Source organism: Salmo salar, chromosome 04 (genome assembly GCF_965601325.2).
Source record: "Salmo salar chromosome 04, fSalSal1, whole genome shotgun sequence".
Taxonomy (NCBI): domain Eukaryota; kingdom Metazoa; phylum Chordata; class Actinopteri; order Salmoniformes; family Salmonidae; genus Salmo; species Salmo salar.
This window is the reverse complement of record NC_138294.1, coordinates 87,566-104,637: the sequence shown is the minus strand read 5'-3', so window position 1 is coordinate 104,637 and position 17,072 is coordinate 87,566. Positions and strand designations below refer to the sequence as shown.

Here is a 17,072-nt window from a genome sequence, read left to right as displayed (position 1 = left end):
GGGTTTAAGACTAGAGGGAGCTGTGAAAGAACGACACCCAGGGGTTTAAGACTAGAGGGAGCTGTGGAAAGAACGACACCCAGGGGTTTAAGACTAGAGGGAGCTGTGGAAAGAACGACACCCAGGGGTTTAAGACTAGAGGGAGCTGTGGAAAGAACGACACCCAGGGCTTTAAGACTAGAGGGAGCTGTGAAAGAACGACACCCAGGGGTTTAAGACTAGAGGGAGCTGTGGAAAGAACGACACCCAGGGGTTTAAGACTAGAGGGAGCTGCACTTTGAGAAATAGTATCACCATAACAACAGGTAGAAAGGTTGATAAATAGTATCACCATAACAACAGGTAGAAAGGTTGATAAATAGTATCACCATAACAACAGGTAGAAAGGTTGATAAATAGTATCACCATAACAACAGGTAGAAAAGGTTGACTACACAATCTGCTTCCTGCTGACGAGAGAGAGAGAGACAACATCTGTTTCTGTAAAAAGAGCCTCTTTAAATTTTAGTTTCTTAACAAGCTCAGTCGTACGTTTAAAAAGATAAATCATTGTCAATCCAAAAGAGTATTTGTATACAAGGCCTCGTTCGATTATAGAACCATCCGATCGAGTGAAGATGTAATCCATCTGAGACAATCTTGCGAGAACTTGAAAACAACAACTATTTCATTTTGCCTGTACTAAGCATGAGTTTTAAAGTCATTAAGGGCTTCCTGAACGACTGCAAAATCGTCCTGTAGCTTTGTCACAGCCAGGGCAGCAGTCGGGGGAATTGAGTACATAATAGTATCGTCTGCATATAGAGGAAATGTAAAAATGTTAACAGATTGACCAATAGCATTTATATACATAGAACAGGTGCTAGTATCGACCCCTGCGGAACACCTCACGATGGCCTGAGTTCTGTCACTAAGAAACCATTAACAGGTGTCAGAGCTCAGGCCTTATCGAGGACAACTTATTCAATTTAAATTTGCATGATCAACATTATCAAAGTCCACAAACAAAGCAGCACATTTTCATTTTAGTGTTTTAAAGCATTAACAACGATCGTTAACAACTGAAGTGGTTGCTGTAATAGTGCTATGCCCCAGGCCTAAACCCTGATTGGATGTCCAGGCCTAAACCCTGATTGGATGTCCAGGCCTAAACCCTGATTGGATGTCCAGGCCTAAACCCTGATTGGATGTCCAGGCCTAAACCCTGATTGGATGTCCAGGCCTAAACCCTGATTGGATGTCCAGGCCTAAACCCTGATTGGATGTCCAAGCCTAAACCCTGATTGGATGTCCAGGCCTAAACCCTGATTGATTTACATTCATAAAAAATAGCAAAGTTGTACATTTACCAAGGATTTTAGAATTTTAGCTAGACCAGGAAGCCTTGAAATGGGGGCGATAATGATTAAGATCCCTGCTGTCCCCGTCCTTATGGAGTGGCAGAACAAGATCTGATTTCCATACTTATGGAATATTTCCTGATGACAATGTTAAATATAAAAATGTAGGTTATTGAGCCGACAATGATGGGCGCTGCACACTTAAGCAGACCGGGATCCAATTGGTCGGCCCCCTGTGGATTTCTTGTTGTCTATCAAAGCATCCAGTACTTATTTTTCTGTAAATAGCCTAAAAGAAAAGCTTTGACTATCATTTCTCTGATCATTCAGAAAGTTTCCCCCTATCAGCATCCAGCCCCAATATCATTGTGAATAGGCTTAGAAGTTCAAAGAGATCGCCCGCTGAAAATAAAATGGTGATTTAATGCAATATTAGAGCCAATATACAATACAGTATGTATACAGTATGAACTGACACAGCAGTTAGTTTATAGGCTGACTGACACATCTATACAGCATGTATATCTACTAACACAGCTGTTTTGACTATATACAGTATACACCATCATCATCAGAACATTTCCCAGGACATAGACATATCTGATATGGGCAGAAAGCTTCAATTCTTGTTAATCTAACTGCACTGTCCAATTTACAGTAGCTATTACAGTGAAATAATACCATTCTATTGTTTAAGGAGAGTGCACAGTTATGAAATGTATTAATAAACCAATTAGGCACATTTGGCCAGACTTGATACAACATTTTGAACTGAAATGTAATGATTCATTGGATCAGTCCAAAAAAAAATGCACATACACTGCTGCCATCTAGTGGCCAAAATCTAAATAGTGCCTGAACTGGAATAATACATTGTAGCCCATGTCTGCAAAAAATCTAAAATACGATTGGTAAATGAGTCTAGCCAGCTATCTAAACTTGTAGTAATTATGTTCTCATTACCGACCGGGGGCCCCCATTAATTTTGTTTGTCACTCTCACTCAGATATTATATAAAAAACTGCAAATATTTCTCTCCACCCTTTGGCAAACTGTGTAGAATTGCAAGAGATTAACTCTATAATGTTTTATTTTATGAATGTGGGTTCTATGGGAAACATAGAACCAGGAAGGGCTCTGTCTGGGAAACATAGAACCAGGAAGGGCTCTGTCTGGGAAACATAGAACCAGGAAGGGCTCTGTCTGGGAAACATAGAACCAGGAAGGGCTCTGTCTGGGAAACATAGAACCAGGGGGGGCTCTGTCTGGGAAACATAGAACCAGGAAGGGCTCTGTCTGGGAAACATAGAACCAGGAGGGGCTCTGTCTGGGAAACATAGAACCAGGAGGGGCTCTGTCTGGGAAACATAGAACCAGGAGGGGCTCTGTCTGGGAAACATAGAACCAGGAGGGGCTCTGTCTGGGAAACATAGAACCAGGAGGGGCTCTGTCTGGGAAACATAGAACCAGGAAGGGCTCTGTCTGGGAAACATAGAACCAGGAGGGGCTCTGTCTGGGAAACATAGAACCAGGAAGGGCTCTGTCTGGGAAACATAGAACCAGGAGGGGCTCTGTCTGGGAAACATAGAACCAGGAGGGGCTCTGTCTGGGAAACATAGAACCAGGAGGGGCTCTGTCTGGGAAACATAGAACCAGGAAGGGCTCTGTCTGGGAAACATAGAACCAGGAAGGGCTCTGTCTGGGAAACATAGAACCAGGAGGGGCTCTGTCTGGGAAACATAGAACCAGGAAGGGCTCTGTCTGGGAAACATAGAACCAGGGGGGGCTCTGTCTGGGAAACATAGAACCAGGAAGGGCTCTGTCTGGGAAACATAGAACCAGGAAGGGCTCTGTCTGGGAAACATAGAACCAGGAGGGGCTCTGTCTGTGAAACATAGAACCAGGAGGGGCTCTGTCTGTGAAACATAGAACCAGGAAGGGCTCTGTCTGGGAAACATAGAACCAGGAGGGGCTCTGTCTGGGAAACATAGAACCAGGAGGGGCTCTGTCTGGGAAACATAGAACCAGGAAGGGCTCTGTCTGGGAAACATAGAACCAGGAAGGGCTCTGTCTGGGAAACATAGAACCAGGAAGGGCTCTGTCTGGGAAACATAGAACCAGGAGGGGCTCTGTCTGGGAAACATAGAACCAGGAGGGGCTCTGTCTGGGAAACATAGAACCAGGAGGGGCTCTGTCTGGGAAACATAGAACCAGGAAGGGCTCTGTCTGGGAAACATAGAACCAGGAAGGGCTCTGTCTGGGAAACATAGAACCAGGAGGGGCTCTGTCTGGGAAACATAGAACCAGGAGGGGCTCTGTCTGGGAAACATAGAACCAGGAGGGGCTCTGTCTGGGAAACATAGAACCAGGAAGGGCTCTGTCTGGGAAACATAGAACCAGGAAGGGCTCTGTCTGGGAAACATAGAACCAGGAGGGGCTCTGTCTGGGAAACATAGAACCAGGAAGGGCTCTGTCTGGGAAACATAGAACCAGGAGGGGCTCTGTCTGGGAAACATAGAACCAGGAAGGGCTCTGTCTGGGAAACATAGAACCAGGAGGGGCTCTGTCTGGGAAACATAGAACCAGGAAGGGCTCTGTCTGGGAAACATAGAACCAGGAAGGGCTCTGTCTGGGAAACATAGAACCAGGAAGGGCTCTGTCTGGGAAACATAGAACCAGGAAGGGCTCTGTCTGGGAAACATAGAACCAGGAGGGGCTCTGTCTGGGAAACATAGAACCAGGAGGGGCTCTGTCTGGGAAACATAGAACCAGGAAGGGCTCTGTCTGGGAAACATAGAACCAGGAAGGGCTCTGTCTGGGAAACATAGAACCAGGAAGGGCTCTGTCTGGGAAACATAGAACCAGGAAGGGCTCTGTCTGGGAAACATAGAACCAGGAAGGGCTCTGTCTGGGAAACATAGAACCAGGAAGGGCTCTGTCTGGGAAACATAGAACCAGGAAGGGCTCTGTCTGGGAAACATAGAACCAGGAAGGGCTCTGTCTGGGAAACATAGAACCAGGAAGGGCTCTGTCTGGGAAACATAGAACCAGGAGGGGCTCTGTCTGGGAAACATAGAACCAGGAAGGGCTCTGTCTGTGTCTGGAAACCAACTCTTCATGTGTAAATACATTAACTTTAGCTTTATGTGCTTTTAGGGTTTGTTTTATGTTAATAGTATGTGTGTGTGTTGGTTTTTAATAACAATGTTATGCAGAGAATGTATGTGATGAATGATGCCATGTAAAAACGTGCTTCTTCTGTAACGGGACCTTGAATGGTTTGGAGGCTGAGGATGTTTTGATACAGTTGGTTGACTTGTAATAAAGAAAGTACTGGAACTATTGTGTGTGTGTGTGTGTGTGTGTGTGTGTGTGTGTGTGTGTGTGTGTGTGTGTGTGTGTGTGTGTGTGTGTGTGTGTGTGTACCTGGGTCTCCTCAGGACATACAGTCAGGCCAGGTATAGACTGTGTTCCAGTCTGTGTGTGTTCCAGTGGAGGCCATCACTGCTCCTGTAAAGTAAACCTTGAACAAAATGACAACAACAACACACACAACCAACAATACATTTGTAATCGGGTTTTATTTTCATATTGACCAAGGGAGAAAGGGAGGAGAAGGGTTAAGATTACAGGAAACACTTCAAACTATGTTTCCATGTGACTTTGGGAGAGAGGGAGAACACAGCTGGTGACAGGAAGAGGAGATGCACGTCAGGAGAGCACCATTTACACTGCTGGACGTCACCTGGTAAGTGTACATTAAACTAGTTGGCTACCTGGTAAGTGTACATTAAAACTAGTTGGTTACCTAGTAAGTGTACATTAAAACTAGTTGGTTACCTGGTAAGTGTACAGTAAAACTAGTTGGTTACCTGGTAAGTGTACAGTAAAACTAGTTGGTTACCTGGTAAGTGTACAGTAAAACTAGTTGGGGTTACCTGGTAGGTGAATATTAAAACTAGTTGGGGTTACCTGGTAAGTGTACATTAAAACTAGTTGGGGTTACCTGGTAGGTGAATATTAAAACTAGTTGGGCTTACCTGGTAAGTGTACATTAAAACTAGTTGGGGTTACCTGGTATGTAAGGTTTCTAAGCTGGTTTTTAACCAGTAAACTAGCAGGGTTTCTAGAAACCACCACGGTGTGTACTGGTGTAATAACAGTTAGTTCTAGAAACCACCACGGTGTGTACTGGTGTAATAACAGTTAGTTCTAGAAACCACCACGGTGTGTACTGGTGTAATAACAGTTAGTTCTAGAAACCACCACGGTGTGTACTGGTGTAATAACAGTTAGTTCTAGAAACCACCACGGTGTGTACTGGTGTAATAACAGTTAGTTCTAGAAACCACCACGGTGTGTACTGGTGTAATAACAGTTGAGCTTCAGTCTATCAGTGGTAGTCACATGAATAATACATAACGTCCCCTTCCTGACCCGTTTCTGGTGTCCGTTTTCAATCCGGACCTTCCAAAACAAATCCAGCATGTCCGTGATGCAGGTAAAGAAACAGCGTTCAGGTCCAACATTCAGAACATTCCAAACAGAGCTGCTTGTTACAGCACATCGGAACAACGGAAGCATAGAATCAGAACGTAGAATTTCAGAACTTGATTCTCGTACTATGAATGGAACATGATTGAACCACTACATTACACAGCCTGTTTCTCTTCTACAGAAGAATGGCTACGTCCCACCCTATTTCATACACGTAGTGCACTACTGTAGACCAGCTCTGGACAAACGTAGAGCACTATATAGGGAATAGGGTGTCATTTAGGACACAGTCAAACAGGGTACGTACGTTGAGTCTTTCCACCGTTACATTCTTTGGACTGGGTGTATATCAGTGATGTGGAAACAACACTACAATAACAGTTTAACAGCTGCATTTTTTCAGCAACAAAACTCACAAAACACAACAACTAAAGGACCTGAATTTGCTGAGGGATGTGTGTCAAAAGGGTAGTGGTGTCAAAGTGTGTGTGTGTGTGTGTGTGTGAGACACACACGTTGTCATAGCTTCATAGGTAATGATTCCCCATGAAACCATCCGTCAGTGGAAGCATTAATACCTTCGTGTGTAATCCACAGGAACACAGTGGACAACACTCAGTCTCACACTAACATGTATTCAAGTTGGGCTGCATCTCTCTTGGGCGTCATCATCACAGACTAAACACAGAGGAAGATTTTAGAATATTCACCAGTCATCATCATTACTGCAACGCATGAACTGATTGGCTGTTCCCGTGTGATACAGGAAGTAGAACAAAACGAAGAGGAGAAATGACCAAACCAAGACAAAAACAAATCACAGACATTCTGGGAAGTCCTTTTTCCAAACAACACACTCCTCCTGTCCTGTCCAAGGCTTTTACTGTTAGATATGTCTTCACTGTTACATTACTGACTGACTGACTGACTACTGACCAGACCTGGGTCAAATATCACCTGACTACTGACCAGACCTGGGTCAAATATCACCTGACTACTGACCAGACCTGGGTCAAATATCACCTGACTACTGACCAGACCTGGGTCAAATATCACCTGACTACTGACCAGACCTGGGTCAAATATCACCTGACTACTGACCAGACCTGGGTCAAATATCACCTGACTACTGAGCAGACCTGGGTCAAATATCACCTGACTACTGACCAGACCTGGGTCAAATATCACCTGACTACTGACCAGACCTGGGTCAAATATCACCTGACTACTGACCAGACCTGGGTCAAATATCACCTGACTACTGACCAGACCTGGGTCAAATATCACCTGACTACTGACCAGACCTGGGTCAAATATCACCTGACTACTGACCAGACCTGGGTCAAATATCACCTGACTACTGACCAGACCTGGGTCAAATATCACCTGACTACTGACCAGACCTGGGTCAAATATCACCTGACTACTGACCAGACCAATGCTAACTCTTTACATTTCCGTGACGTAAAATTTGATTCGTTTTTCATGATTTGATTTGTTGATTCGTTCCTAATAACCAGAAAACCAACGCATCAGAAGAATGGTTTGTTATTATCGGTCATTTCCCATCTCCTCCTGACAGACATGTGACATGTTCTGTCTGGCCTGGAGAGACTGAGCATGTGCAGATGTCAGGTTATGATTGGGCCCCATGTGAGACGTGTGTTTACTGGAGCAGATAGATGCATGTCTGTTGAGTCCTTGGCTGATTCTCCAATGGCACCCAAGTCCTAATGTAGTGCACTACTTTAAACCAGGGCCCAATGGCACCCTATATAGTGCACTACTTTAGACCAGAGCCAATAGGAGAGTAGGGTCCCATTTGGGACACAACAGTTTTATTCCTGAGGAGAGACCATTCAGCAAATTGTGGATCCTTGAATAAGGGAGTTAGTATAAGACACAGGGGGAAACACACACAATGTAAACACATTCATATACACACACACACACACACACACACACACACACACACACACACACACACACACACACACACGTCTAGAGGTAAACACATGGACAAGAACACACACTCGCATACTCTCTCTCACACACACAAACATACACACACATTTCCACACACATCCAGATTCAACACAGCTAAGTCTGTAATTTACTGTGTTAGACCTCATTAAGTGCTATAATATCATGGGGAGATATACTGTCTGTAGGTCTGTAATTTACTGTGTTAGACCTCATTAAGTGCTATAATATCATGGGGAGATATACTGTCTGTAGGTCTGTAATTTACTGTGTTAGACCTCATTAAGTGCTATAATATCATGGGGAGATATACTGTCTGTAGGTCTGTAATTTACTGTGTTAGACCTCATTAAGTGCTATAATATCATGGGCAGGTTAAATATATACTGTCTGTTATGTATAATAAAACTCTGTTTCTTTCTTCATTCAAAAATAATCCATTCTCTATACATGCAGTACTCTGATAGAAGGGTCATATACTTCTGGAAATATATATACCTCTTTGAATAGTCTGTTAAAATATATATCTCAACTGACCCTGTGTGGTGTGATGATTGGCACTTGGAATAACTAAAACCCTGACAGATGGTCCCAGATCTGTGTGTTGTATTGTCAACACATTATTAACACACATGTATTGTTAAGGAGAGATGGCAATTACAACAACTGTGACAGAATCTCCCACCACAAATGGACCAAGCAGCGGAGAAGGGAGTCAAGGGAATACGGTCTGGACTATAGGAAGCAGCGCGCTTGGGAGGAGATGGCATCCTGGTCGCTGGAGGTATTGGAATCTAGGATTGACTGGACATGGGAACAATTACTGGACTACTGTGACAACCTGCCTGGGAGGAAGGTAGAGCACGAGAGGCACCCCCAATAATTTTTTTGGGGGGGGCACACGGGTAGTTTGGCTGGGCCAAGGGTGAGCCCTAAGTCAGCTCCCCGTGTTAATATGGAGAAGCGTATGGAGTGGAGGGCGCCGTGTTTTGCTGACGTGCGCACAATCTCGCCCATACGCACGCACAGTCCGGTGCCAGTCCAGCCCCTCGCAGATGCCGTGCTAGAGTGGGCATCCAGCCTGGTAGGAGGATGCCTGCGCAGCACGTCTTGTCGCCGGTACGCCTCCTAGGACCAGGCTACCCTACCCCCGCTCTACGCACGGCAACCATCAGGCCCCTGCACAGCCCAGTTCGCCCTGTACTAGAACCCCGCTCGTACAGGGCTACTAGTTCCATCCAGCCAGGAAGGGTTGTGCAGGAGGTGAGATCAAGACCGCCTGTGCGCCTCCATGGCCTGGTGCTTCCAGTTCCTGTCTCTCGTGCGGACCCGGAAGTGCGAAATCCCAGTCTGGCACGTCCAGTACCAGCACCACGCACCAGGCTTCCAGTGCGTCAGCCCAGTCCGACTCGTCCTTGTGTCCTCCTCCCAGAGTGCTAAGAACCTTGGCTTGATCCTGGACAACACCCTGTCGTTCTCCACTAACATCTAACCCTAACCCTAACCCTAACCCGATCCTGTAGGTTCATGCTCTACAACATTCGCAGAGTACGACCCTGCCTCACACAGGAAGCGGCGCAGGTCCTAATCCAGGCACTTGTCATCTCCCGTCTGGATTACTGCAACTCGCTGTTGGCTGGGCTCCCTGCCTGTGCCATTAAACCCCTACAACTCATCCAGAACGCCGCAGCCCGTCTGGTGTTCAACCTTCCCAAGTTCTCTCACGTCACCCCGCTCCTCCGCTCTCTCCACTGGCTTCCAGTTGAAGCTCGCATCCGCTACAAGACCATGGTGATTGCCTACGGAGCTGTGAAGGGAACGGCACCTCCATACCTTCAGGCCCTACACCCAAACAAGGGCACTGCGTTCATCCACCTCTGGCCTGCTGGCCCCCCTACCTCTGAGGAAGCACAGTTCCCGCTCAGCCCAGTCAAAACTGTTCGCTGCTCTGGCACCCCAATGGTGGAACAAGCTCCCTCACGACGCCAGGACAGCGGAGTCAATCACCACCTTCCGGAGACACCTGAAACCCCACCTCTTTAAGGAATACCTAGGATAGGATAAAGTAATCCTTCTAACCCCCCCCCCCCCCCCTTAAAAGATTTAGATGCACTATTGTAAAGTGGTTGTTCCACTGGATATCATAAGGTGAATGCACCAATTTGTAAGTCGCTCTGGATAAGAGCGTCTGCTAAATGACTTAAATGTAATGTAATGTAAATGTCAAGTTGGTAAGACAGCACAATTCATACAGAAAATTCAGCAGATGTTTTTTTTTTACAAAGCAACTTAGAGTCAGTCATACGTGCATAGATTTGACGTATGGATGTCCCTAGCTGGAATCAAACCCACAACCACTGGGGTTGCAAGTGCCTTGCTCTACCAACTGAGCCAACACAAGACCAAAGTGATGTGGGACCAGGCTAAGTAATATGACCCACCCCTGGTCTGGTTTAAACTGTATTTACCCGTCTGTCTGTTGGGTCGTAATGATCTGATTGGATCAGACGTGGTTGTTGTTCTGATAAAATGTTGAGTTTAAAAACTACATTTCCCAGCATTCCACTAGAACCCGAGCCCGTCCATTAAACCAACGGTGACACAACATCTTTTAAAAAACGTTTGTCTCTCCGGGGGTCACGTTCCAACACAAATAAAATACACCCTTAACTGAATTACTTTGATAACCTCAAGGCAGGAAGGGAGGAAAGATGGAAGGATGGATGCATTTTCAAAGTGTTGGAACAGGGCCGAAGACCTTTCGGTGGAAGAGAGAGGCGCTCTTCATACTAGCAGAACATCTGTCACCTCATATCTGACCAGGAAAACACTGAATAAAGTCTGAAGTCATTTTGTCAAAAGTTACTAATAAAAACGTACAGTTATTTACCCATGCAATCATATAAAATACTAATTTCCGTTTTTTTCCCTTGTAGCTATAATGGATATTTACATGTTTTCTTTTTATGTTACACACGTCTGTACTGTACAGACCCATAGAGGTCAGTCCATCACCACAACATTCCTTTTGGAGTCTCTCGTTACCGTGGCAATGCAGAGTTCTACTGGGTTTCCACGGACACCGAGTTTGTCTCTCCTCCAACGCACAAACAACAACGTTCCTCCTGGTTGCTACGGGATACAGGGTTCCGATGGTTCCGGTCCGTACTATTGTCACCATGGTGATGAGGAGTTCCTTAGGAAGGTGTAATCCAGGTGGGGCCAAACCTCCTCCTGAAGATCTCCTGACTGCAGGCTTTTGTTCCGGCCCTGCGCTAACCAACACACCTGATTCAGTCCAGAAGAACATCAAGGTCCTGATGAGCAACTGAATAGGTGTGTTAGAGCAGAGCCGGAGCCAAACCCTGCACAGTTAGTAGCTTTCTAGGAGGAAGGGCTGGCCACCCTCACCGTTACCCATAATTCAGTTTGTTATAGCGGAAGATAGAGGGGGTCAACACAGCAGCTATATCGGTAGGGGCAGTAGGAGGGGGGGGGGGGGGGGGGTTGGGTGACTCCAACACTGTAGTGCCATTAGAAAAACACAATCCCTCCACACCTCCGATTGGTTCAGCCTTCAGGTCATAGAGTCTGATTGGACGCCTGGGTCGCCCAGGCCTACTGTGCTTGGCTGCTGGAGCTGTCAGTCCGGTGCGAAGGCGGGCCTTTGGGTTGTTTCTGTGGCTGTGGTTTCAGCTGCAGCTGATGCCTCTGGTTGTGAGACTGTTGTTGTTGTGTTACCTGGGTGAAGGCCTGTTGCTGTTGTTGCATGGGGAATGCTGCCTGGAGGATCAGCTGCTGGTTGCCGTGGAGAAGACGGGTGCCCTGGTTACGGGAAGTAAGATAGAGAGACAATGGATTAGAATGGTATTCTTATTCTAATTCTATGGTTAGAACTATAGAAGTGACTCTATGACATTATGATTAGAACACTGTGAAATCCTTGAAACTCTAATACACTCCAGGTACACATTCCCCTTAGTCACAGATCTAGGATCAGGGTAAGACAGATAGTGTTCATTCTGCCTCTGTCCCTGTTGAACTCTGCCCCCACACTGCTCTCTGCTGGTTACATGTAGGAACTGCTGCTGCTTCTGTTGATTGATTTATTTCACCTTTATTTAACCAGGTAGGCTAGTTGAGAACAAGTCCTTTATTTAACCAGGTAGGCTAGTTGAGAACAAGTCCTTTATTTAACCAGGTAGGCTAGTTGAGAACAAGTCCTTTATTTAACCAGGTAGGCTAGTTGAGAACAAGTTCTCATTTAAAACTGCGACCTGGTCAAGATAAAGCAAAGCAGTTCGACAACATACAACAACACAGAGTTACACATGGAGTAAAACAAACATACAGTCAATAATACAGTTGAAAAATAAGTCTATATACAATGTGAGCAAATGAGGTGAGCAAAGGGAGGTAAAGGAAAAAAAAGGCCATGGTGGCAAAGTACCTACAGTGAGGGAAAAAAGTATTTAATCCCCTGCTGATTTTGTACGTTTGCCCACTGACAAAGAAATGATCAGTCTATAATTTTAATGGTAGGATGTGTGCAAACCTGGTGGCCAACTACAAGAAATGTCTGACCTCTGTGATTGCCAACAAGGGTTTTGCCACCAAGTAATAAGTCATGTTTTGCAGAGGGGTCAAATACTTATTTCCCTCATTAAAATGCAAATCAATTTATAACATTTTTGACATGCGTTTTTCTGGATTTTTTGGTTGTTATTCTGTCTCTCACTGTTCAAATAAACCTACCATTAAAATTATAGACTGATAATTTCTTTGTCAGTGGGCAAACGTACAAAATCAGCAGGGGATCAAATACTTTTTCCCTCACTGTACAATATAGCAAGTAAAACACTGGAATGGTAGATTTGCAGTGGAAGAAAGTGCAAAGTAGAAATAGAAATAATGGGTGCAAAATAAATAAATACAGTAGGCAAGGGCGGAAATCCCGGGGGGGGCGGGGGGGGACACGACCCCCCCCATCCTGGGAAAAATATGATTTGTCTCCCCAATATATCACTGAAACATAACTATGTAATTTAAATAACATTAATAATACGCAATGAAAGCAATTGTGCTGATTATAGACACTTAATAGCTCGTTTTTAAGTTTCAAAAGATTGCGACCCCCCCACCCTTTGCCTCACAATGGTTTGATCCACTGCCAGTTCCTTAGCTTGCTACGTAACAGAGAGGTCGTATCTACTGTCTGAAAGGCACTCAATGCACGTAACTGACGTGAGGTTAATCCAGTCAATCGCGCACACACACTAGCTGAATATGCAGAGCTAGCGCGCAAATATTAACTATTAAGCTAGCTAGTACCTATTCCATTTATGTGGCGTTGTCAAAGATGGAATCTTTGCTATCGTCAATTTATTCCAAGATCAGCATGCAGATGATGTAAGTTAGTGCTTCAAAGTCCCTGTGATAAGGTTAGCGATAAACTGAAATCCAAACTGAACAGAACTACACTCTCTTCTACCATTGTCTTAAATATATTTAATGGTCTCGTTGCAAAAGCTAAATTGTCGCAAGGGAACTTTTATTTATTTATTTTATTTCACCTTTATTTAACCCGGGTAGCAAAGATTATAGCAAACACCACTGAAACTGAATTGGTGCTCGCTAGCTTTGCAAATTCAGCTATTGTTGGAAGCCAGCCAATATGAAACAAACTATTAAAATTACAAAAGGTTGCAGCATATGTTGTGTAAATGGTGAACTCATACAGCTGTCAACTCTTGTCATTTTAATCCGTTTCACATTTGCTAGCTACCTTTTAGATCGAAGCCCAAATAGAATGATTGAAGATGATAGAAGCCCATCTCCTACTGTAAATAACCGACACACTGTGTGTGTGTAGCCAGCCAGCCAGCCAGGTAGAAAAATGGCAGAAAAATAAAAGACGGACATCAGAGTATTTTTCAATACACCAAAACGCATAGTAAGAACCCTAGTAGCCTAATATCTCAAAGACTAGTTGATAAAATGTTCATAAGAAATAAATGAAATTCTAATGGAAATGTTTCACAATGATGTCATTAGGCAGAGCAGGGAACAGATGGCACACAGACAGCAGAGTTGGGGACAGATATGCAGGGACAGACTGGCAGAGACAGGGAGTCTCAGGTAAGTTTGTTGAGTCTTTGTTTGGCAACATTATGAAAGATTCTCAGTTTTTTTGACTTGTAAAATAGGAACATAATTGGAAAATGCCATGGATACCCCCACTCTCAACTTAAACTGGTGACTGAACTAAGATTTGTTAAAGGCAATGGTATTGCTGTTGTGATTAGTTGTGTAGTTTTGGGTACCGGTAGTTAGGAGTACGGCAAACACCTTATTTCTTTGGTTCCTCAATATACATTTACCATATTACAATGTAGGCTATGTGTTACAGCACTACTTTTGGTGTCCCCCTCAGGAATTGCTCTTGAGAAAATTTAATGTAATTGTCCCCTCCAAAGTTGATATCAGATTTTCGCCCCTGACAGTAGGGGAAGAGGTAGTTGTTTGGGCTAAATTATAGATGGGCTATGTACAGGTGCAGTGATCTGTGAGCTGCTCTGACAGCTGGTGCTTAAAGCTAGTGAGGGAGATGAGTGTTTCCAGTTTCAGAGATTTTTGTAGTTCGTTCCAGTCATTGGCAGCAGAGAACTGGAAGGAGAGGAGGCCAAAGGAGGAATTGGCTTTGGGGGTGACCAGTGAAATATACCTGCTGGAGTGTGTGCTACAGGTGGGTGCTGCTATGGTGACCAGCGAGCTGAGATAAGGGGGGACTTTACCTAGCAGGGTCTTGTAGATGACCTGGAGCCAGTGGGTTTGGCGATGAGTATGAAGCAAGGGCCAGCCAACGAGAGCGTACAGGTCGCAGTGGTGGGTAGTATATGGGGCTTTGGTGACAAAATGGATGGCACTGTGATAGACTGCATTCAATTTATTGAGTAGGGTATTGGAGGCTATTTTGTAAATGACATCGCCAAAGTCGAGGATCGGTAGGATGGTCAGTTTTACGAGGGTATGTTTGGCAGCATGAGTGAAGGATGCTTTGTTGCGGAATAGGAAGCCAATTCTAGATTTAACTTTGGATTGGAGATGTTTGATGTGAGTCTGGAAGGAGAGTTTACAGTCTAACCAGACACCTAGGTATTTGTAGTTGTCCACATATTCTAAGTCAGAACCGTCCAGAGTAGTGATGCTGGACAGGCGGGCAGGTGCAGGCAGCGATCGGTTGAAGATCATGCATTTAGTTTTACTTGTATTTAAGAGCAGTTGGAGGCCACAGAAGGAGAGTTGTATGGCATTGAAGCTGAAGCTCGTCTGGAGGGTTGTTAACACAGTGTCCAAAGAGGGGTCAGAAGTATACAGAATGGTGTCATCTGCGTAGAGGTGGATCAGAGAATCACCAGCAGCAAGAGCGTCATCATTGATGTATGCAGAGAAAAGAGTCGGGCCAAGAATTGAACCCTGTGGCTCCCCCATAGAGACTGCCAGAGGTCCGGACAACAGGCCATCCGATTTGACACACTAAACTCTATAAGAGAAGTAGTTGGTGAACCAGGTGAGGCAATCATTTGAGAAACCAAGACTATTGAGTCTGCCGATGAGGATGTGGTGATTGACAGTGTCGAAAGCCTTGGCCAGGTCAATGAATACGGCAGCACAGTATTGTTTCTTATCGATGGCGGTTAAGATATCGTTTAGGACCTTGAGCGTGGCTGAGGTTCACCCATGACCAGCTCTGAAACCAGATTGCATAGCGGAGAAGGTGCGGTGGGATTCGAAATGGCCGGTAATCTGTTTGTTGACTTGGCTTTCGAAGACCTTAGAAAGGCATGGTAGGATATATATAGGTCTGTAGCAGTTTGGGTGCAGTCTGGTTGTCTGAAATGACACCAGATTCTCTACACAAAGGACTACTGATGACCAGGCCCATAGGGAATAGGGTACCATTTTGGACTCAGCCCTAATCCATGGCTATACACACTCCATCCCTCTGTGAACTGCCTGTCTATGGCTGTTGAAACTAGAGGTTACCTGTCAGAACTGATGCTGTTGAAACTAGAGGTTACCTGTCAGAGCTGATGCTGTTCAAACTAGAGGTTGCCTGTCAGAACTGATGCTGTTGAAACTAGAGGTTACCTGTCAGAACTGATGCTGTTGAAACTAGAGGTTACCTGTCAGAACTGATGCTGTTGAAACTAGAGGTTACCTGTCAGAACTGATGCTGTTGAAACTAGAGGTTACCTGTCAGAACTGATGCTGCTGAAACTAGAGGTTACCTGTCAGAACTGATGCTGTTGAAACTAGCCGTTACCTGTCAGAACTGATGCTGTTGAAACTAGAGGTTACCTGTACGAACTGATGCTGTTGAAACTAGAGGTTACCTGTCAGAACTGATGCTGTTGAAACTAGAGGTTACCTGTCAGAACTGATGCTGTTGAAACTAGAGGTTACCTGTCAGAACTGATGCTGTTGAAACTAGAGGTTACCTGTCAGAACTGATGCTGTTGAAACTAGAGGTTACCTGTCAGAACTGATGCTGTTGAAACTAGAGGTTACCTGTCAGAACTGATACTGTTGAAACTAGAGGTTACCTGTCAGAACTGATGCTGTTGAAACTAGAGGTTACCTGTCAGAACTGATGCTGTTGAAACTAGAGGTTACCTGTCAGAACTGATGCTGTTGAAACTAGAGGTTACCTGTCAGAACTGATGCTGTTGAAACTAGAGGTTACCTGTCAGAACTGATGCTGTTGAAACTAGAGGTTACCTGTCAGAACTGATGCTGTTGAAACTAGAGGTTACCTGTCAGAACTGATGCTGTTGAAACTAGAGGTTACCTGTCAGAACTGATGCTGTTGAAACTAGAGGTTACCTGTCAGAACTGATGTTGTTGAAACTAGAGGTTACCTGTCAGAACTGATGCTGTTGAAACTAGAGGTTACCTGTCAGAACTGATGCTGTTGAAACTAGAGGTTACCTGTTAGAACTGATGCTGTTGAAACTAGAGGTTACCTGTCAGAACTGATGCTGTTGAAACTAGAGGTTACCTGTCAGAACTGATGCTGTTGAAACTAGAGGTTACCTGTCAGAACTGATGCTGTTGAAACTAGAGGTTACCTGTCAGAACTGATGCTGTTGAAACTAGAGGTTACCTGTACGAACTGATGCTGTTGAAACTAGAGGTTACCTGTCAGAGCTGATGCTGTTGAAACTAGAGGTTACCTGTCAGAGCTGATGC

At 44.9% G+C, this 17,072-nt stretch overlaps 1 protein-coding gene across 4 annotated transcripts in view; it reads right to left on the bottom strand.

The window, feature by feature from the left end:
- Positions 1 to 10,016: 10,016 nt before the first annotated feature.
- LOC106594386 (circadian locomoter output cycles protein kaput) overlaps positions 10,017 to 17,072 on the bottom strand; it is a 52,449-nt gene continuing 45,393 nt past the window's right edge. For all 4 annotated transcript variants that reach the window (XM_082973955.1, XM_082973954.1, XM_082973957.1 and 1 more), the window contains one exon: positions 10,017 to 11,645. In XM_082973955.1, coding sequence (XP_082830081.1) covers positions 11,439 to 11,645 — 207 coding nt within the window. In that variant the 3' untranslated portion in view covers positions 10,017 to 11,438. The remainder of the gene's footprint in view (positions 11,646 to 17,072) is intronic.